Source organism: Abramis brama, assembly GCF_963993115.1.
Source record: "Abramis brama genome assembly, chromosome: 2".
NCBI classification, from domain to species: Eukaryota; Metazoa; Chordata; class Actinopteri; order Cypriniformes; family Leuciscidae; genus Abramis; species Abramis brama.
In genome coordinates, this window is record NC_139964.1 from 53,994,413 (window position 1) to 54,016,986 (window position 22,574).

The window sequence follows — 22,574 nt, forward strand, 5'->3', positions numbered from 1 at the left end:
GGGAGAGTGAGGGCGGGGCGTTGATTTCGCGGCTTTACTTCCTGCGCAGGTCTGGTCCGATTAACAGCTGTTAGCGCCCCCTCGCGTCAGTTCAACAGTTTACCTTCAGTCTTCACAATGCACTAATATTAGTTTTAATGTACGAGTACATTTTGATTAAATATTGTGTAAACATTTTAACATTGTGTATATCTCCTTTGCTTTTAAACTGTATAATATACTATCAGCATTATAGCAGTCACCCAATCATTTTTCAATATTTTGTATAAACAAGGTAGCTAATTTTAGTTTAAATCAATAGTGGGAACAATGTACAGAGTGCTGGTAAGCTTTTTATATTTATATCTAATTCCAGGCTATACAGAAGCTGAGAATAACATCCACCTTCTGTTGTGAACAAGTACAAATCCATATTATAATTCCTATGCAGCTTTCTGTTGGTCTGAAAGTAAGCACTTTAGTTCCAGGCATCAATTTGATTGTTTCGTTCCTACTTTTGTCTGTGAAGCTTTCAAACCAGCAATCAATCATATCCTAAGTAAGTCAAAGTGCTGTTTGGCTCAAAAAATTACACAAAACTGTAACGGATTCTGAAATAAATCACTCCTTTCTGAAAACAAAACGGTTATATATTTCTATAGTCACAAGTTTCAAGTTTCAATCCTCATCAACATTTAACACACAAACACGCGCTCATTTTCAGAATAATATTCATGTTTACTACGACACTACTGCAGATGTCGGGTAAAAAGGCCATTACTCAATCACGAGAACTTTGGGCACCAAAAGAAGAAAGACACACATTGCATTCCCGACTGCTTTAATAAATCAGAGCCAAGTGTGTCTTCCACTTGGTCTCATTCAAGCAGGAATCAGCTGTATAAAACAGTCAAGCATGTTCTGCACACCTGCATTGGACAAGTCAGTCAACAAGTAAACATTAGATGAGAGGGACGTTTCACACATTCACTACCATGTGTCATCATACAAGCATTGATATTCAAGGAGAAAGCATTCCAAAGTTCTCCCAAAGACAACGTGGTTTTTATCTAATCATAACATTCAAGTTCATATCCTGTTTTTTTTTTTTTTCTTCTTCTTCTTTTTGGTTTTCTTACATGTAAAACCTCTTTCTGTCTTGTTGATTGGCAAATAGTTAAAAACTGTTAGTGGCAGGCGTGCTGATGGGTCACATGTCCGTTTCAGTCTTGGCCCTTTAACAGTTCACAGAGTATGAAAAAGGTTCTGCTACAGGCATCTGGAAAAATAACTGAGTTTTTTTTTCTCCCAAAACAAAACGCTGAGTAACATGACTCCACACAGAACTTAAAACAACGTAAAAAAAAAACAAAAAAAAAAAACTGATCAGTCTTTTGTTTTATGGTTTGATTTCTTTAGCTTATCTGTTTAAAATAGTATGACTGTTCATTTTTTCGTACCAACATTCAAATCTCAATACTGCTGAAGTTCTACAAAGGCATAAATAAAAACAGAATATAATACATGATGCTGTATAAAATTCAAAATAAAATTTGTATACTTATTTTTTTTTTTCTCTCTTTTTTTTTTTTTTTTTTTTTTTTTTTGTGGAAATAATTACCAGAGGCAAATGACGTTTTTGAGAGCAGGAAAACACCAAGTACACCCCTGAGATTAAAATAAATTCCCTATATGCATGTGAGACCAGTTGTTCTACTCGTTGCCTGAAACTACACATTGCGCTACGGAAAACTTGAAGGCACAAAAACTGAGGCTTTTCGACCCCAGGACTCCACACACCACACAGCTGAAGACCCCCAGCTCACTCGTAACAAATGACTCCAACACTTCACATCAGAACGGAACACTTTAGATAATCGTGGTAACAGAATTAGTGTCCGTGCGGCTCAGGATACTTCAACTTGGGGCTCATAGTTTTTTGTTTTGCTTTTTTAGGTAGGAAAAAAAAAAAAAACAGCTGAGTCAAAGTTCATACTTTAGAGGGAGCAAGGCAGTGATTGAAGGTTAAGGGCCAGAATTCAGAGAGAATCTAACAGTTGAGACGCTCTGTGAACGACAGATGCCCTGCATTAAGGCTGGATAATCATGGACTACGGTAAGTTAAAAAATTAAAACTGCAGGACCTCCAGAACAGTCACCATGATACACCATATATAACATACCGGTAGTTGTGTTCCTCCTTCTCTTTTCCTTTTGTTTTAACCCAACATATACTTATACATATATTCTTTATATATATCTATATAGATGTGTATATAGATACACATAATTCTGAAGAAAGTTAAGAGTATTATATTAAAACAAGGCTTTTCAAAGGTTGTTATGCACAATATATAAATGTATGCTACAAGATATACAAGGGTTTAAGTCACAACGATCTTTACGGATACATCCAAGCATTCGACACCATACCTTTGGCTTGAAGATTAGTTTAACGGTGAAATACACAAATAATATCAAAAAAAAAAAAAAGGAAAGAAAACTGTTGGAATCTGTTCAGACACAAATAAATTGCTATTTAAATGTGACGGAGAAGAGAGAGAGAGAGAAAAAAAAGAATATTCAAGTTTTATGTTCTTACACTTTGATAAAAAGTGTGAATTTAACCCCAAGTTGAGTGATATTGAATTTCGACAACACTTTGAGCAAAAAAGACCAGGTAATACGATGAACTGGATTTTTCAAGTTTGTCATTCCACATGTGCAAGTCAGTATTTATATTTAGATGTATAAAAAAAAATGCTACAACTCGTACGCCAAGCCACAGTCTCTGATCTCGTCCAGATCAGAGTAAAAAGAAGGGCTTGAAAAGTGGCAGGATAAAAGCATCCTCCGCTCCTCGTTTCTTTATCTCCGCGTCTTCCTCGGAAGAAAAGAGGTGGCAGTGGAGTCTACCTGTAGCCCGGAGAGGGGAAAAGACCACTTCTTTTCCTTCTGTGCCTCTTGCGCCCTCTCGTGCGAGTTCTGTTTTTCCTGATTCACTCGCTGTCGGTCTCCAGCTCTGTGTCGGACCACTCCACGGGCTGCAGCAGGCCGCTCTGTTGGGCGTACTCGATCACTGCTTTGTAGCAGAAGTAGTACTGGTCCCAGGTTTGGATGCTGAAGGCACGCTGCGTCCGCATGCGACGCACCGTCTGCTTAATGTCCACTGTCCCGATGTCCTCCAGACGGGAGAGACAAATGTCTAAAGTACAAAACGTGCCTGAGGGAGAAGAATAAAGAAGGCTTGTAAGACACGCTATAGTGCAGTTAAGAAATTAGATGGGAAAAGAATGTAGACTCACCTGTTCTGCCGATGCCTGCACTGCAGTGCACCAGCACTGGGGGGCCTCCTGGGGGGCCCGTCCAATCAGGATACAGTGTTCGTAATGAGGACTCTTGTCTCCGTTTCACGTGTGCCCGGAAATCCAACATGGCTGACGCTGACTTCGGAACACCAAAATCTGGCCAGCTCATGTAGAGATACTGAGACACTTCCCTACATTCCCCTGTCTGAAAGAGAAGCTTGTACTGTCATTTACATTATTATAGACAATAATATACATATAAAAGGCCTCAACGTACCCCTTGTAACTACACAATAAGTGTGTGATCTAAGGGTGTGTTCACTCTTGGCGGGTTTGGTTCAATTGAAACGAACTCTGGCGCCATTTCTCAGTTCATTTAAATAAGTGTGAACGCTGCCAACCGAACCTTGGTGTGATTTGACTGAAATATGAGCGCAAAGACATCTAAACAAACCAAAAATAGTATGTGATGTCACAAGATGCGATCCTAAAAAGGACAGAATGCTCGAGTCAAGCAAACCTTCTCGTTCCTTTCTCGTCATAGGAGCTACATTACCCATTACGGTTCGACACAGGCATCGGAAACAATCATTCCTGGTGCTATTTTCACTCCTTTACACATTTTATAAGCATAAGGGCTGAAACAATTAGTCGACAATTATTTTTGCTGTCGAATAGTCTCTCAAATGGCCTAATTTAAAGGCCTGCGATAACACGTTTCGACCAGTGGGGCGCTGTAGCACTCCAACAGAAGACACATAGTACAAATGAAGCCAAACCAGTAGAGTAACATACCTACAAAAAGCAACAACAACATTGTTCTCACGCCACACGCCCAAATACATTGCAGAGCAAAGACGACACTGACAACGCACCGGCAGACAAGACAGAGCAGGTTACTTTTGAAATTAAGTCTCAATTCTTTCAATTTTACTACTAAATTCAAACAATAAATGTGGTTTTGGCGCTCTTTCATATGACAAATCGCTGTAGCACCTCAGTTGAAGTGGCACGTGAACCGATCATCTCTTCCTCTTTACTAATAGTTACAGCACAAATGAATGAACATCAGAAAGTATGTTGAAAGTTACAGTACAACTTACTGAAATGCATCATGTCTTGTGTAATCGCTCAATCAGTGTTTCAACCAGGGACAGACGTTAATAAAACAGCTTGAGAACAATGTCTCGTAACATTACATTTACCTCAGGAAAGCCATTCACTGACCATAAACAATTAGCAAGAGAAATTTACTCTATAGAAGAAAACATTTTTCAAAAAAACACACTATATTACATATTCATATTTGTACTCTTATTAAAAGTTACATTATTATACTCATTATTATATTTGTATAATAATATTCATATTATTATACTATATTAATATAAAGTTATTATTATAAAAACTGCATTATATGCAATTGTATACAAATCAGTTGTTAATTTTAACCTTTAATATTATAGTAAAGTACCAGCTAAGAGAGAAAAATTAACAGAATCAAATATATCGGAATCAAATCACAAGCTTATGAACAGAAATCGAATCGTGACGTTTGTCAATGCCCAGCCCTAATAATAACAGTAAAAAGAATATATAGGCAACAAGATAAAAACAGAGACTGAGGGACTGACCTGAGTGTTGAAGAGCTCCAAGTGTGATAGCTTAAAGTCCTGAAACATCTCAATATGGACATTTCTCACCAAAAAGTACCCATAATCCTCAGTGCGGCCAGCCTCTAATGGCCAGTACTGTCCGCATTTCACTCGGCCTCGCTCTACAACTCTGAGATGGACAAAGATAAGATTGTCAAGAATTATACTGGTCTTCTTTACCAGACATTAATCCTTATAATAATAATAATAATAATAATAATAATAATAATAATAATAATAATAATAAGACAAAAGATAAATGGAATAAAAGGACAAACATTTTATGATCAATTCATATTGTTAAAATTACTATTTCTGTCATTCAACTGCATAAAATGTAAATAACTATCATAGGGCTGCAACAATATAATTCTACCACAATTTTAATTGCATGTCAAAGAAAACGGACAGCATAAAGAAAGGGAGCGCAATAATTTTGTCTGTCAAATTTCTTTCTAGAGCTAATTTGAAATGTGTTCGATTAAATTAAAAACAACAAAGCTTTTTTTAAATTGAAGTATTTGACAAACCAGTACACTACCGTTTAAAAGTTTTGGGTCAGTAAAATGTTATAATGTTGGTTCGAAAGAACCATGGCTGCATTTATTTAATCAAAAATAGAGCAAAATAGTAATATTGTCAAATATTATTAATATTATATTATAAAATATTTTACTGTTTTCTATTTTAAGATTTTAAAAGATCATTTATTTCTGTGATGGCAAAGCTGAGTTCTCAGCAGCCATTACTTCAATTTTCAGTCACATGATCCTTCAATAATCATTCTAATATGCTGATTGGTGCTCAAGAAACATTTCTTATTACTACCAATGTTGAAAACAACTGTGCTGCTTAATATTTTTGTAAAAATCATGATGCTTTCAGGGATTCTATGATGAATAGTAAGTTCAAAAGAACAGCATTTATTTGAAATAGTAATCAATTTCATGCATCCTTGCTGAAAAAAGCAAAAATCTTACTGACCCCAAACTTTTGAACAGTATTGTATTTGTTAGTTGCAGTCCTTTATTATCGTGTCCAAAATCCTGTTAAAGCATCATTAAAAAAAAAAACTTAAAGAAAAAGCACTATAACTTTTTATAGAAGGAAACTAACCTTGTAGTCATAACAATGATTAAAACCATTTGCTCCCACACCATTCGCCAAAAGTCTCCAAACGTTTTTGGCAAAGGCCCTGAAACAAGCCAAAATTTTACATTTGCACATTTACTGTATGTGTACTTCACAAAAAAATGTTTAGTTGTGAAAAATAAAAAGTCTCACCCTGAGTAGCTATGTAAGCATTACTCCTCTTGTAACCATCCATGAAACTAGCGTTGATGTAGTCAGACGTCTATATAAAATAAAATAATAATCAAATGTAATGTGTTATTATCGGTAGCTAGTACTTTTAAAAATTGTTTTCAGTAATTGATATAATGCAGAAAATACATAAACATTAGAAGGGATGCACCGAAATTTTGCCCGCCGAAAATGTAAGGTTTTTGGCCGAAAGAGGAAAAAGGCTGAAAATATATGCCCCAGCATATGACTGTGGTTATTGAATAACTGCACTTATGCAGCTCTGTATGACAATAAGTGTCATTTGCAGTTGTTTTAATAGTGGGAACACTGCATCTGCTAGACTACAAGGTAGTGGAAGGGTCTAAAATTAAAGGCATGTTGTACTCCTTTAATTTAGAGTGTGTGCTGCACACTACTGAAACTTGACTTTACAAAATTAAATTGCAAATCAAATCGCAATATCGGTCAGAAAAATCACAATTAGATATTTAATTAAAAAGTCTAATATTAATACAATGATACAAAATAGATGAATTTAAAATAAGAAATTAATCATTATTTTAAAGTCCTTCTCGGTTTCGGTTTTCGGCCAAGTGCTTCCAGAATTTTCGGTTTCAGTGCATCCCTAACATTACACACATAAATTTACTAAGATTAAAATAAAAAAAAGAAAGAAGCTAATATTAAATACTTAAATAATACTATAATATGACTGCAATGAACAATGACAACCATGAAGATCGTCATAAGGGGAAATGGGCATTACTCTGACCTCGTCGTCCTCATCATTGAGCGGACAGAGTCGAACGCGTGATTGGTCAAGGCAAAGGACGTCACTGTAGCGATTCTTTATCTGGTTAGAGGCTTTCCTGTCAGAATAAATATCATATTTATACAAGCAAACACTTCTTGGTCTGTAAATGTATCGTCAAATACATTTACAGACAAAGAAGTTTATAATATGTCAAATAACCAAATGCAAATGTCACTTACTTAGAGTAGTCAAAGGTTCCAGCAGGAGGTTCCTTGCGGATCTCCTCGTACTCCTGATAAATGCCCTTCTTCTTTTTGCGTTTCACGTGCTGCACCAGATCCTGCAGGCTCATTCCGCCCGGCTCAGCCACGTGCACCGACAACGCAGCCGCTTCCGTCGTCGTTCCCGGAAACCAGCTCATATCTGGAGTGGGGCTGTGATGGAGGGGTGGCGGCCTTGATTTCAGTGGGAGGGGTGGAACGCCATCTCCATCCACTTCCTCTTCCAGAAACTCCATTTCCTGTTGGCTGTCCTCAGCACCGTTGCCATCCTGCCTACTGTCGTCTAAACACGCTCCTTCCACACCCATAGTCCCTCCTACTCCTGGTAATATAGCACCAGCTGTGTGTTTGTGATGTAGGGGCGTGTCTGGCGGCGTTTCTGACTGCGGGGGCGGCTGACGGCCACGCCCATTGACGGCGTTGGCGTTGGACCCCGAAATGCCCCCGGAACCTGGCAGCACAGAGCCATTCCAATGCGCGTGCCCTGCAGCCCTGTGGTTCTGCAGGTTGGCATTGCCGTCATCTAGTAAGGTGCAGTTCGAGTTCAGTCCGTCCCCCAGGAGGGTGGCCCCTGAAGTATTGGCAGTTAAGGGGTCAGCTGAGGTGTTCTGCCCATGCTCCATGGAGTAGGAGCGGAGCAGGCTGCCCAAGCAGTCCGCAGTGACGTAGGAAGAGTTATTGGGGTGATTGGGGCTGGAGTTGACACAGGACTGGATCCAGGCAATGTGACTATACTGTGACGAGCCACCCAAATGTTCTGGAAGGGAGTTGACCGGGATGTGATTAACCAGTTCGTGGGCTCTTACAGTGCACACCTGCAGAGGTAGAGAAAAAAGAAATTCACATGAAAATAAATAAGCCATCACATTCAAATTATTGAAACCTTCCAAGAGTTTCAAAAAGTTGAACGTTTGTATATTCAGTCATTCAGAGCTCTAGACATACCCTCTCTCTCAGTTTCTCTCTCACAAACAGACGGAGTACCGCAAACGGTGCTCGGAACCACAGCGGAGACGACACAATGAAGACGCATTTCAGACGAGCAGGGAAAGCCCCCTAAATCACAAAAAAGACAGACAGTAAGCACAATACACAAAGGACTGTGGTATTTCCATTCACAGACCCACCCATTAAACAAACCATCTAAAGAATCAGGAACATACACAATGGTTCAAAAGTTTGAGGTCAGTAAGACTTTTAAATGTTTTTAAAATAAGTCTCTTATGCTCATGAAGGCTGCATTTATTTGATCAAATATACAGTAAAAAATAATATTGTGTGAAAAATTATTACAATTTAAAATAACTTTTCTGTGATGGCAAAGCTGAATTTGTATCAGCCATTAAGGCCCATTCACACAACGATGACAGTTATCCTTTAATTTTCTAATCTCACATGACCCTTCAGATATCACTTTAATATGCTGATTTGCTGCTCAGGAAATATCTGTGTTGAAAACAGTTGTGTTGCTTAATATTTTTGTGGAGAGAATTTCCAGGATACTTTGAATAGAAAGTTAATTAATTTGAAATACAACTATTTTATAAAAATATAAATGTATTTACTGTCACTTTTGATTCATTTAATGTGTCCTTGCTGAATAAAGTTTTAAACCGTATAAAAAACAAACAAAAAAAACGTACTGACTCAACTTTCTCACGGGTGGATTACCTTTGAATACACTATAAGCCTTAAAGTGTGTAGACATTTAGCGTATGCCTACAAACTCACGCTTGAAAAACCATCTGCATTAATAAGCGGTTCATCCACTCTTTGCTGCAGCTTCCACTATTCTGGGAAGGCATTATGTTGGGGACTTGCTCCCATTCAGAGACTACAGCATCAGCGAGGCCAGGCAGTTAAGATGAGTGATGGGTTCTGGATTGCAGTCTGCGTTCCAATTCATCCCAAAGGTGTTCAGTGAAGTTCAGATCCAGGTTTTGTGCATGCCAGTCAAGTTCTTTCACACAAAACCCATAAATAATCTATTAATGGATATTGCTATGTGCACAGGGGCATTGTAATGCTTGAACAAAAAAGGCTTGTCTCCTACTAAAATGTTTGTCTATGGAGGCCGTGCGACTGCATGCTTGATTTTTTTGCACCTGTTCTGGGTTAATTAAAATGGAATGTCTACATACTTTTCACCATTTCTGGACAAAGCAAAGAGACTTTGTCTCATGTTGCAATCTCTCTAGAATAATCCTTCTAAGGTCAACAGTCTCCCTAAATAGCAGTACTCAACGACTTGAACAATCACATTTTTCAGGAAATTTCTCAAGATCTGGTCATTATTTTCTCCATTGCCACTTTTTTCAACCAGAAGAACCAAACAAACCAGTTTCCAAGTAGAAGATTAAAAAATTAAAACACTGGAAATTTAGTTAAATGAGCACAAGAAGTGCTAAAAATGCTTAATAATTTTCATTTACAGTACCATTCAAATGAAGGTCAGAATGTTTTTGTTTGATTCTGAAAGGAATCTAAACTTTTATCCAGCAAAGAAGCATTAAATTAGTCAGAAGTGACAGAAAAGACCTTTACATTATTACTAAAGATTTCTATTTCAAATAAATTCATCAAAAATCCTGAAAAAAAAAAAAGATCATGGTTTCCACAAAAACATTGAAGATTTCTGAAGGATCATGTGCCACTGAAGACTGGAGTTATGATGCTGAAAATTCAGCTTTGCCATCAGAGGAATATTACATTTTAAAATATATTGAAAATGAAATCAATTACTTAAGTTGTACAAAATATTTCAAAATATTACTGTTTACTGTATTTTTGTTCAAATAATGGCAGCCTTGGTGAGTACAAGAGACTTCTTTCAAAAACTAGTGACCCCAAACTTTTGATTGTTACACATGAACAAAAGTAACATAGCAAACAGCAATATTATCAACCTTTTGTTCACTAACATATTCAGTAGCTTTTGCAACTGTACTCAAGACACTATTACAAACCCTTGCCAGTTGCAAGAAAACCAACAATTTTCAAGAAAGTAGCAAGGAAGTAAATAAAATCATAGCGATATGTAAAATGCAGTTGTATGATATATTGTAAAAATGCAATATATCACCAGCCCTTCTTGTATTTTGAGTTGCTCAATATCGTGATATGCAATATTATCAATTTTTTTATATTTATTTATTTATTTATTTTTGCTATATAAATAACAGTGTGTTATTTATAAATAACAAGTGTTACAGTGTGGTCAGCAGGCACCAAGATGAAGGAGATTCAAAAACAAAACAGGTTTTATTAATAATCCAAACACTCTGAATGAACATGCAGAACAATAATGCAAAACACACAATGCATAAACGAGAACTGACCCAAGAACAGCTGAAACACAGGGCTATATAAACGGGTAGAACAAAGGAAACTAGACATACTGTCTCTGTACAAATCACATACTGTCTAGTATGTCTAATACGCAACTATAGAAACATACGAAGACATAATCAGTAACCAATGAAACCAAAACTAAACACAGCGGGGAAACAGGAACTAAAGGAAACAGAACAGAATGTCAAAATAAGGGGCCACAATAACAGAATAGAAACCTGACAAATAGCCTGTTGGGCTATTGGATGAGAGGATTTCTAAGATTGCTGATATTTCACCAGGATCAGCATTGCTAGTCTCTGCGTTTTCTAGACAGGCTGTCAGTCAGTGCAGGTTACATTATTACAGCACTATGTGGCGGCCAGGGACGGTCTTTGAGCGAGTCATTAAACCTTTCATTAAACTAATACGTTCAAAAACGCTGATTCATTCAGTAATGAAACGAGATGTTGAAATAATTCTAACTTTGAGGACCACTTTACAAGGCTCAACCGACCAGCAATGTGTCACCGGGGTGATGCTTCACTTCATAGAGACCCATGGCATTGATTCAATGCATAGACCAGCGCTGATGCCATTCATGGGAAATATCCTTAAACGTTGACAGGATGCTACGACAAAGATTTCGCTTTCCTCTTCAGACATGGCAAACTTTCTTTTCTTTCGCAAATATATGCCTTGACCTGAAGAAGAGCAGATGCAGGTAATCGCACCTGCTCAGTCTTTCTCTCACTCTCGGTCTGTTTAGGCTTTAGTACAAATCTACGGATCCTCTGTACAAATCACAATTGTACACTGAGTCTTAAGTAAAAAAGTACCAGTTGGCCAGAAAAAATACATTCTTCACTCTGTTATCATTAACTTATTTAACATTCAGTACACATGCATGAAGTGTAAAACAAGAATGGCAGAGCCTTATTTAAAATAAATTAAAAAACGTGAACAACGTGGTTGCGGCGGTTGCTTGTATTACAGTAATGCCATTATCACGGCAGCCCTAATAACAGTAAATACAGATGACAGATGAAAAGCTTAATAGATCTCAAAAGAGCAAATCCAAACCCCACCGAGTTCTACTGATGAACACACTGTGAAACAGACAGATGGTCTTGACAGCATAACAACACTTACTTTAAGCAGATTCAAAATCTTGACGCAAAGCTCATAGTCAAAGTTGGCATATGTAGAGTTAGTCATATCATAGATGAAAATGAGCCCATCTCTCTGTGTCTGAACACTAAGGGGGAGAGAAAGATGTTTCAGATGAAGATGCAGAGATACCACATTACATTTGATCAGATTTATGGATGTGGCCTATTTTACCTCTCAATGGCCTTGTCCAGCTGATATATAATGGCTTGAAGAACAGCCTTATGGGTAGTGAGGTCTGGCCGATGGAGACGTGCTGTAAAAAGTGCCAAAGCTGCACCTTTTGCGTCACGGCCGGGCTATACACAAAGAAGCCAAATTAATGCATATACAACTTACATACACAACATACTTGCAATTAATGCATAAACAACATACGTGTAACAAATACATACACACATTACCAGCAAGTGCATGTGAAACCAGTCAATGTAGCCAACCAGTTTAAAGTAGTAGAAGTCGCATTAAAACTAAGTATTGCTTATATCATTGGAACAGTTCTCTTGCATGCTCAGTGCTCTGAAAACTGTTTAAGATGTGATGAATACATCAGACCTGCCTACACAAACACTTGCGCAAACTCTGTATACAGCATGATCCTGAATGAAAAATGGCTGAAACAAACAGTAACGACCAGACTAAACAAAGATCATGGAACTGCTGTGTGTGTGTGATGGTGTGATATCAGAGATTAAATTTCCTTTGCAGTCACTTTAGCAATGATGGTGGCCTTTATTTTCTGCTTCATTTACAGGAACAGTAAATATGAATGATTGCGACTTGCGCAGGTTTTCTTTCGCATAATCTGAAAGTGTTTAAAAATGATTGCGTCCAAAGCAGTTGGCCAAAGTTTGGGTTTCTTACTGAGTGTCTTTCGTTCTTCAGTCTTTCACAAAGTGGAAATGCAGATTTACACCACCGTTTAAAGGTTTGGGAATTTTTTATGTTTTTGAAAAAAGTCTCTTATGCTCACCAAAGCTGCATTTATTTGATAAAAAATACAGTAAAAACAGCAATATTGTGAAATATTATTACAATTTAAAATGACTCTTTGCTATTTTAATGTATTTTAAAATGTAATTTATTACTTATTTTCAGCAGCCATTACTCAGTCTTCAGTGTCACATGATCCTTCAGAAATCATTCTAATATGCTGAAGATGTTGTGCTTAAGAAATATTAATATTACTATTATCAATGTTGGAAACATTGCGCTGCTTAATATTTTGTGGAAACCAATGATACATTTTTTCAGGATTCTTTGATGAATAGAAAGTTCAAAGAAACAGCATTTATTTGAGATATAAATCGTTTGTAACATTTTAAAAGAATTTATTTTTGATCAATTTAATGTGTCCATGCCAATATAATAAAAGTACACATTTATATATATTTAAAAAAATGCTTAATGACCCCAAACTTTCAAACAGTAGTGTACCCACAGCATTTTTGTCAAATGTATTAGAAAGTTCTTTACATTCCTGTAAATGTAAGTAATGTACTATTTGCTCAGATGACTGAAAATGTCCAAAATCTGAAATAGTTTGAAATAGTTTTTAACATCCGACTACGAGAGCTGATCTGACCACAAAAACAACGATGACTTGAGTTTATAAATCATGCCATCTCCAATCTGTACAATTAAAATGTTCCTTCAGTAGAGAAGCAACAGCAAACTGGTAACAGCGTCCCAAAAGCTGATCTGTTCATTAGTAATGTTCACACATTACATTCATCTGAAATCACACTCACCAGAACTGTGAATTTCCCACTGAGTAACTCGCTCCTTAAAGGCTCCTCGTTTGGGTTAATATTGTAGATGCCTTCCTTTATTCTGGTGTTCTGCAGACAACCACAAGATAGAATGTAAAGGGACTCTCTCACACAGTATATTGGATGTTATCATATGAGCAACCACACACACACCTTTTATGTAAGGTTACTGTACCTACCTTGTAAGCTTGGAAGAGGTCAATGGCTCTGGAAACATCAAACTTTCTTGCCATAAGGAACTTAACCGCTGTCATCTGACTGACAAGATCTGCATTCTGAGACTGTTCCCGACATCTCAGCTCAGCCAGAAACTCCTCCACCGCCTGGCGCACACACAAACACAAATTTAATCTAAAAAAACATGTTAATGACAGTTACACATCCCATTCACAGCATCTATTTTTTTATTTTTGTATATTTATTATAATAAATGTGTTCCTATATAGTGTCAATTTTGTCTGACCGCTATTCCTAATGATAAAAATACATAAACCTTGTTGATAAATCAGTTGATATTTGGCATTCTGAGATTATCGTAATGGCCAATAGACGTGCTGCTCGGCCTAGTTTGGCTGATTAGATGACACCATCTGGCTGCAAACAGCATTCTTTTCATTGACTGCCATTCAAAAGTCACTGTTTATTCTGGCAAAATACACTAAGATGAATAGGAATGCTAACGGATGGCTTTCTCCAGGTATTATAACAGAAATATTAACTCTCCCATGTCAAACCAACAAACTCAAAATCTACCAACAGCCTTGTCAATGAATAATGCATCTGTTTTTAGATAGTTTTAGTTAATTTTGACAATCTTTATGTAATCATTTCAGTGTACATTAAAAACATTAGGGTCAGTAAAAGACTTTTTCAAATAAATTAATAGCCTACTTATATTAACAGGCCTAAATTATGTTCTTTGGAGCTTTCTATTAATCAAAAAAATCCTGAATATAAACTTCTGAAGGATCATGTGACACTGAAGACTGGAGTAATTCAGCTTTGCCATCACATGAATAAATTACATTAAAACAGAAAAGAGTTATTTTACATTGTAATATTTTAATTATTGTTTTTCTTACTGTATGTTTGATCAAATAAATGCAGCCTTAGTGGGCATGAGACTTCTTTTACTGACCCCAAACTTTATAAGAAAGGTAGTTTATATATTTACTAGTCTAAAATATCATTACTGTACATCCCAACCCTCTAGTTATCCATATTACCAGACATTAAATGCCACTAGTTAATGCACTAATAACGTTCCAGTCTATCTACCTCACATTACCTGATTTTCCAAAAATGAACCAGTTTTGCCAATGCAAAAAAACAAAAAACATTTACTTCTGCAGAGCCCAAAGATGATACTACTCAATCAAATGCATGTGAAGAAGCAGGAGGATGATCTGACATCTGTAAAGAGAGACGGATCGTGTTGACAGACGTTATGCTACACTCATATTACACCGTTTCCTCAAAGAGTCAGAACAAATGGCACCTCCAGCACTATTATACGAGTGTTCACACGGTGGTGAGACAGGTTAACATTACCTGTCTTACATTTTCCAGCACTGGAGCACATCACACACCCGGTTCACTGTCATTTACCGACAGCGACATGGGCATTCATATATCCACACATATGACAGGACAGCGATGAAGAAGTGTGTTATAACAGCTTTTATTTAATGCAGTCATATTGGAATAAGACTAAATAACGCGAGTCACATTTACGTTGTATGCCAACCTAATGTTACTTGCTGCTAGACAGCTGGTGTTCAGTCCAACACATGTAAGGGTCGTTTTACAATAAACCAGCTCTCCAAAAATCTACAATCATACCTGTCAATAAATATTTAATAAAGCGCTCAAAATTCTGTTAAGCGTCGCTAGCTCGCTAACACGGCTAGCATTAACCTCAGCCACCTTAAAAAATAGCTACAGGGCCGCGATGCGCGTTAATAAATAAACCACAAACTGTATTATCTGACGTATCAACATAGAACATGCTAAAAAGGCGATTGTGGCGGCTCAGCGTGAAACGCCACGGAATCGACGAAGGACTTGTGAAAATATTTAGGTATCTTACCACCTCCTCTTGAGTTGTCAGGGCTTCCGCCATCTTGAAGCCTGAGCAGCAACGTCTACGGGCGCGCCCTCTCTGCTGACGGGAACGCGCCGCTTGTGCCTGTCAAGCGTGCATCAGGATGGACGCGCATGCGCAGTAATGTGGTGAAACCATGCTTGAAAGTTAGCACATAAGATATTTATATATTTATAAAAATTAATTAAGTAGATACGAGGAGAATAGACTGGGAGCAGTTTATTTTTCAAGATAGATGTTCTAAATATGTAGCAATCTATTTGTACAACAGTTATCAACTTGTCTAATTTAAGTTTGTAATCTTATGTGCCACTTTTTTTAGCAAGTTGGCCGGTTAGCTCAGTTGGTTAGAGCGTGGTGCTAATAACGCCAAGGTCGCGGGTTCGATCCCCGTACTGGCCAGATGTCATTTTATTCTAATGTTAATAATTTCACATGTGAGAGATCTTAAAAAACATATGTTGAAACATTTGTAATTCGGTTCATTAACCTGACTGGAAGCATTATTCATTTCACTGTAATAAATCAAAAACAAAAGAATTCCATATCTTTACATTTTATTTTGTAATACAAAAAAAATCTAATTGTGTCCAGTGGTATGGGAGTCTGATTATATGATCATCTCTATCCTCTGCAGTACTGAAGTTCATTTTCGATTCTTCTTGGATTTCCTTTAAAAAAAAAGGAATATTTTTGGTTATATCACACCGTATGAGGGTATGCATGCATTCATTATGTGGTTATGTTGTACTTTTATGAGTGAGGTAACTAAGATAACAGATTTATTGACTTTACTCACTGGGCTTCTTCATTAAGAATGACAACTTCATCCTCTTCACTGTCTGAGATTACCATCACTTCATCTGCACGCGCACACACACACACACACACATACACACACAGGTGTTTTTGGGCAGACAATTTTTCTTCTCAGATTTTAGAACAAACATATATAGTGTGTTTATTACTCTACAGCACAAAAAACACACAAGTCTCTCACACAACTTACCTGTTTTTCTGTCCTCTGTCTGAGGTTCATCCTCTTCATCCTCATCGAGTCCCCATGAGTTTACAATACCCTCACCTACGTGTGCAGTTCCCGTAGCAACAAGAACAGGAGAGGGAACACTGGCTCTGGGGTTAAGGAGTAATATTAGGGTAAAAAAAATCACCTGGCACAGCAATACAATATTCCTTTAACATTTCATGCTTCTCTAATGAGACGTCAAACCATCACACTGCTTTTTCTGCATTCCTAAACAAGATATTAAAACATTCTCAATCAACATGAGTTCTAAAACTGGCTATTCCCCATGTCCCCATGCTGTATGCAATCAGATACGCTTCTGTGGAGGTTTCTGTTCTGGTCACAATGTCATTGGCTGTCTCTTTGACATCTCTCATCTCCACCGGGGCTTCGTCTCTCTTAAGAGTTGTGATTCGCTCTTTGGGCATGGACTCAGCAAAGCCAAACTTTCCACCCTCCTTTCTAAAAAAAAAAAAAAAAAAAAAAAAAAAAAACGTAAATCAATTTAATATAAATGTATAATATACATTTTAATTATTCTAATGCTTTATATTTGCTGTAATATGACACAAAGAGTGATAAAAGGTCTTGGAAGAATTGGAAGAGCAAATTCTAACATCTTAATGCAATTTAAAAAATCATCTTAAACTACACACATACCTGATTTTTTTGTCATTCTCTAAGGCTTTGTTGATGAGCTGTGTAATTTCAGAAACTTTTACACTTGCTATTTTGCTGCATCTCAAAACCTGTGGGAAAACAAAATGTTTATGGTTCTATAGTACAGATTAATAGTGGAAAACAGTTTTGAAAGTTCAGTATGTGATAAATCAATGACATCAACTAAAAATAAGTCGAATTAGACCAAATAAATTATAACTAACACACACTCTTACCTGGTCTTTCAGTAGCATGATCCCACCACTGGACTGAATGGAGCAGATCTCCTGATGTTTGTTCATGGCTATCACCAACAATCCATCCTTCACTCGCTCTTCTCGTTCACAAGGGTCCACAAGCAAATATGAGCTTAGGAAGGAATAAGTAAACAAAGATTGTAAAACAATATATCTTATGTCAAATGAAAACAAAGCAATTAGAATAGAAGAGAAAGGCATGTTTGAAATGCAACTCAATACATAGTAGTATTTGCAATAAGTAAATTGCAGTGAATTCTATGGAAGCTTGTTTCCACCCCTAAATAATAGGAAATTGCAACTTTATATCTCACAATTCTGACTTTTTCTTTTCCTCAGAACTGCATAATAGTGTCTCAATTGCGTGTTAGAAAGTCATTCCTTTTTCCTCATAATTTGACTTTATAACTCGCAATTAATTTGCGAGTTTATTCCTCAAAATTCTGACTTTTTTTCTCGCAATTCACACCATTGCAAGTTATGAAGTCAGAATTGTGAGACATAAACTCAGAATTGGACATTATAGCTTGCAATTACGAGTTTATATCTCACAATTCTGAGAAAAGCAGTCAGAATTGCAAGATATGAACTCACAATTGCGAGCAAAAAGAAGTCAGAATTGCGAGTTTATATCACGCAATTCTGCCATTATAACTCAGGTTATAAACAAGACGTAAACAATTGTTAGAATTTTTTTTTTTTTTTTTAAATTGAGAGAAAGACTATTTTATTGCATAGCGTAAACAAGCTTCCATAGAATCCATTTTCCTAATTTCCAGCAAAATCATATCAGTAAAGAGATTGTTGTAAGAGATTGTGTGCATGTGATGTTTCTTACCCCTGCAGGAAGAAAGCAAAGCTGACACATATGGGCATGTGATAAATACTCAGAGGAATCGGATCTCTCTCCTCTGGACTGAACTGCTCAAAACAAGAAAAAAAATGGAATACACCACCAATACAAAGATATCACCTGCCAAATGCATCCATTATGGGGTCTCAGGACTCACCACAGTAACATCTCGTCCCTGAATAGCGACGTCTGGCCGCCTGAAGTGTGAGAGTGCAGATATGGCAGCAATGCTTGCTGCATCCATCAAGTTTCCATCATGATTTAACACATGGACATCAACCCGTATCTGCCAAACCTGTCGTTAACAGAGGTACAGTGAGTGAAGGGACATTTCATGTGGCAAATAGGATGAATAATTTGCTCTGGTTTTTACTATGAGAATAAGAAATTATGCTACCATTTAAAAGTTTGGGGTCGGTACGTTTTTTTTCTTTTCTCATGTCTCATCAAGTCTGCATTTATTTTATCAAACGCAGTAAAAACGGTGAAATTTTATTCAAATAACTTTTTATTTTTAATTTAATATGAATTTTCATTAGCCATTACTTCAGTCTTCAGTGTCACGTGATCCTTCAGAAATCAATCTAATGTGCTGATTTGGTGCTCAAGAAACATTTTATTATTAATAATATTAATATTATTATCAACGTTGAAAATAGTTGTGCTGCTTAATATGTTTGTGGAAACCATGATACATTTTTCAGGATTCTTTGATCAATTCAATAGAACAATATTTTTTTTTTTTTGTCTTTCCTGTCACTTTAATTTAATGCATCTTTGACAAATAAAAGCATTAATTTCATTAAAAAAATGTTTTACTGACTCCAAACTTTTGAATGATATTGCATATATCATATGACAGGTATGTATATCACCTTTTCTCCTGAAACTACACACAGAGACTCCGTGTCTATGCATTTAGAATTCCGTAGACACCTCTCAAGCTGTCTGTTTAACAACACCAACAGCTCTGACTGCCTATAGAACACAAACACACAGGAATTAGGAGGTAAGAAAACACACAAGAGAATAATTTACATGATTGTGTGTGACAGTGTGAACCTGTTGGGCTCAAAGGCTGGCGATGCCATGGGAGACAATTCCAAATTAAAAAACACGATGCCTTCTGTGGGACGTGAATCTTTTGGAGGGACCAACTCACAAGTGACCTGACACAACACCCTGAAAGGAAAAACACGTGTTCAAAATGGGATTTTCGAGGAAGTACCCAAACAAAGTAGACTAAGGCCTGGTTTCACAGACAGGGCTTAGATTTAAGACAGGATTTGGCCTCAGTTAAATTAGGACATTTAAGTATCTTTTATAAACATGCCTTAAAAAACATTACTGGTGTGCATCTTAAGACAAAACAATGGCACTGACATATTTTAAGATATATCAGTGCAAGTGACTTTCCACTCAATGATGCATTTTAGTCTGGACTAGGCTAGGCTTAAGCCTTGCCTGTGAAACCGGGGGTAACGTTACATTTTCCTAGATAGTAAACAAGAGATTGTTATGACTTCATAATCGGTGGTTTGTCATTTTTAAAGCAACTATAACTGATACCTTGTTTTCCCAAGTTCCACGATGCAACAGCCATAATCGGTTCCAAAGGTGATTTTAATATTCCGGTAATCGTATGTCTGTCTCCCATCTAAGCGCTGCAGAAAACAGAAAACTACTAGTCAGCTAGAGATGTAGAATGACAATAATCACAACTTTTCATTACTTAATGAAGTCAAAAATATATAATCACAAGGTGCAGCTTACTTTTTTCTCTTCAATAGCTTTAAGAAGAAAATGCTTCTCGCAGTTTGACAGCGGAGTATCCCTCATTTTGACAGCTTGAATATCACATAAACAACTCGATCCACCACCACTGCATACTCTCACACGCTTATTTCAGTGTAGAACCTGCGCGATGTTATGACGTAAGTATAACATTGGCGCACGGTATTTGCGTATGCATCAGATGAGCTTGGTGAACGACGGCTCAGTTTTAGAATTTATAAAACATAAAACACAGTCGTTCCGTTTGTTTGAAATTACCTATTCCAACAAATAAAAAATAATAATATATAATTCTATAATTCACCATTAAAAATTATAAGGAGATGGAGTTGTAGCCATAGAAGAATTGTATTTTCTTAATAATAGTAAGACATTTAGTAATATTAGGCTACCCCGATAAATATAGTTTTAAAAAATCCAAGGAATTCGTTCAGTTTTCCGAAGCATGCCAGAATATGAAAATAATTGTTTTAAAATTTGTTGTAAATGGCAATAATTTGTTGCTGAAGTGCATATTATAGTAGGCATAGCTGGCTACTTGTGGATTTTAACAGTAGAAAAAATAAGCTATCAGAGCTAGGTCAATACAAGCACACGTGGACCTATCAGGAACTAGTTTCAGTCGAATTGTGTCGAATTGTTGTATAGATTCGAATATCTTGGTGATTTTGTGCGTGAGAAACTCATAATCTTATTCTGAAATTGTGTATGGAATTGCATGTGAATCTATTATGTAGGCCTATCATTTTAAAATTCATTATCTAGGCTATCCAGCTGTGAAACTGATTGCAGTGGCCAGCAATATTTACGTGTTTTAACCATGTTTTTTAACTGATAGATGAATCACTTTGTTGTAAGAAACGTCATGGGCACGACGCACGAGGCATAGGCCTACATAATGTTCTGTACATATGGAAATAAAAATGATTTATTAAGAATTTAAGCGTTTATTAAAAAATAGACTGATTTATTAACCAGTCCCCCCTTTCAGTGCAGCAATTTGGATCGTTTGATGGGTCATAATATCGTGCAATCTGTAACAAAATAATGTGATTTATCATTTGTTATCATTAGAAAGCTTTTGTTAAGCCCAAATGTGCCTGTGGCAAATTCACACGTACGCAGATGTCCCTTTTAAAAACACTGTTAATGGTACCAGCCGTACACGACTAATCATGGCAGCGTAGATATTGTTCAGCTGGTGCTCTTGTGTAGGACTGTTGCTCTCATAACGTTATGATGGATGGACTGCACACTCGCCAATCTTTTGAGCAGCTCAACGTGATACCCGCTTGTTCAGCACAAAGAAAGACGCGTGGATATTTGCATCAAAACCCACTCTATCATCTCCTGTCTCTCTTCTCCACCTACATATAAACTTACACGACACAATAACTATTTGACCTAGTTCATGTCAAATGTCATGCAAGGTTCAAACTAAGTAAGATCAAATAAATGTGAATGGCTAAAGGCCTACAAAGCCTACAAAGAAACTTTATACAACATTTTTGGTTGTGAAAAATTGCTTCATATTTTCACCAGGGTTTTAACTATAAAAGCAAGCACTGCATATGCATAATATTATGCAAAATGTTTTATTTCTGAAACTGCTTACAACCTCGTTATTCTTAGTCCTATTGAAATTCTAATTACATGCAAAGTGTGCAATATGGACTGTATAAAAGGCTACATTGTTGTATGTAAAAAAATAATAATAATATACTATTACAAATACAATAACAGCAACATTTTAATGACAAATGCACAAATATTTCTGGTAAAGGCAATACAAAAAAAAAAACACCTTCAGAGGTGTGAAGCGTTCATTTAATTTTTAAGCTGACTAAATGAATGAATGAATGAATATAAATAAATAAATAAATAGTCTATTAAATGACAAATCAATATGTTTTGAGTTGTGTAAAAACTCTCAGGTATTATTATATTCACACAGTGTGGGAAACGGCAGATATTTGCTTTATAACATTTAACAAAACATAACTTTTAACAAAACAAAAGAAAATAGGCCCAATATGATCAATAAGTTATGACTATGCTTTTACATTGCTTTAACTCATCAAAATAAGTTAAGCAACTTTCATTGTATATTTCAACTTTCAAGTTATATGATTCAACTCTTTTTTTTTTAAGTCAGTTTAATGTAATTTAAGTTGAAATGACTTAAACATCCAAGTTGATTGTACTTAAATATTAAGTCAGATTTTTTTTTATTTCTTTTTTACAGTGGGAAAATTTGTATACAAAATATATATAAGTGTAGAGGCTATGATGGATCATTATAGGCTGCTGAATGATATGATGCAG

The 22,574-nt window shown here is 36.4% G+C and overlaps 2 protein-coding genes across 5 annotated transcripts; both read right to left on the bottom strand.

Annotated features, from left to right (window-relative positions):
• Positions 1-1,540: 1,540 nt before the first annotated feature.
• Positions 1,541-15,724, bottom strand: ptpn9b (protein tyrosine phosphatase non-receptor type 9b). 4 transcript variants are annotated; one of them, XM_084106705.1, is made up of 14 exons: positions 15,644-15,717; positions 14,843-14,967; positions 13,734-13,877; positions 13,534-13,623; positions 11,957-12,081; positions 11,765-11,870; positions 8,228-8,338; positions 7,241-8,097; positions 7,020-7,116; positions 6,227-6,296; positions 6,059-6,137; positions 4,922-5,072; positions 3,285-3,492; positions 1,541-3,202 (listed from the first exon to the last, which is right to left on the bottom strand). In XM_084106705.1, exons 3-14 carry the CDS (start codon positions 13,806-13,808, stop codon positions 2,979-2,981), a joined length of 2,193 nt encoding a protein of 730 aa, XP_083962831.1. In that variant the 5' UTR covers positions 13,809-13,877; positions 14,843-14,967; positions 15,644-15,717; the 3' UTR covers positions 1,541-2,978. The 4 variants fall into 4 exon arrangements, with proteins under 4 accessions (XP_083962831.1, XP_083962832.1, XP_083962829.1 ...); XM_084106706.1 differs by having other exon boundaries at positions 14,899-14,967; positions 15,644-15,693; XM_084106703.1 differs by lacking the exon at positions 14,843-14,967 and having other exon boundaries at positions 15,644-15,724.
• Positions 15,725-16,198: 474 nt separating this feature from the next.
• On the bottom strand, positions 16,199-20,395 carry exosc9 (exosome component 9). The gene is made up of 12 exons (XM_084106991.1): positions 20,229-20,395; positions 20,025-20,119; positions 19,518-19,637; positions 19,331-19,433; positions 18,613-18,750; positions 18,441-18,523; positions 17,582-17,714; positions 17,346-17,434; positions 17,001-17,147; positions 16,668-16,786; positions 16,458-16,521; positions 16,199-16,329 (listed from the first exon to the last, which is right to left on the bottom strand). Exons 1-12 carry the CDS (start codon positions 20,292-20,294, stop codon positions 16,305-16,307), a joined length of 1,182 nt encoding a protein of 393 aa, XP_083963117.1. The 5' UTR covers positions 20,295-20,395; the 3' UTR covers positions 16,199-16,304.
• Between the last annotated feature and the right edge of the window lie 2,179 nt (positions 20,396-22,574).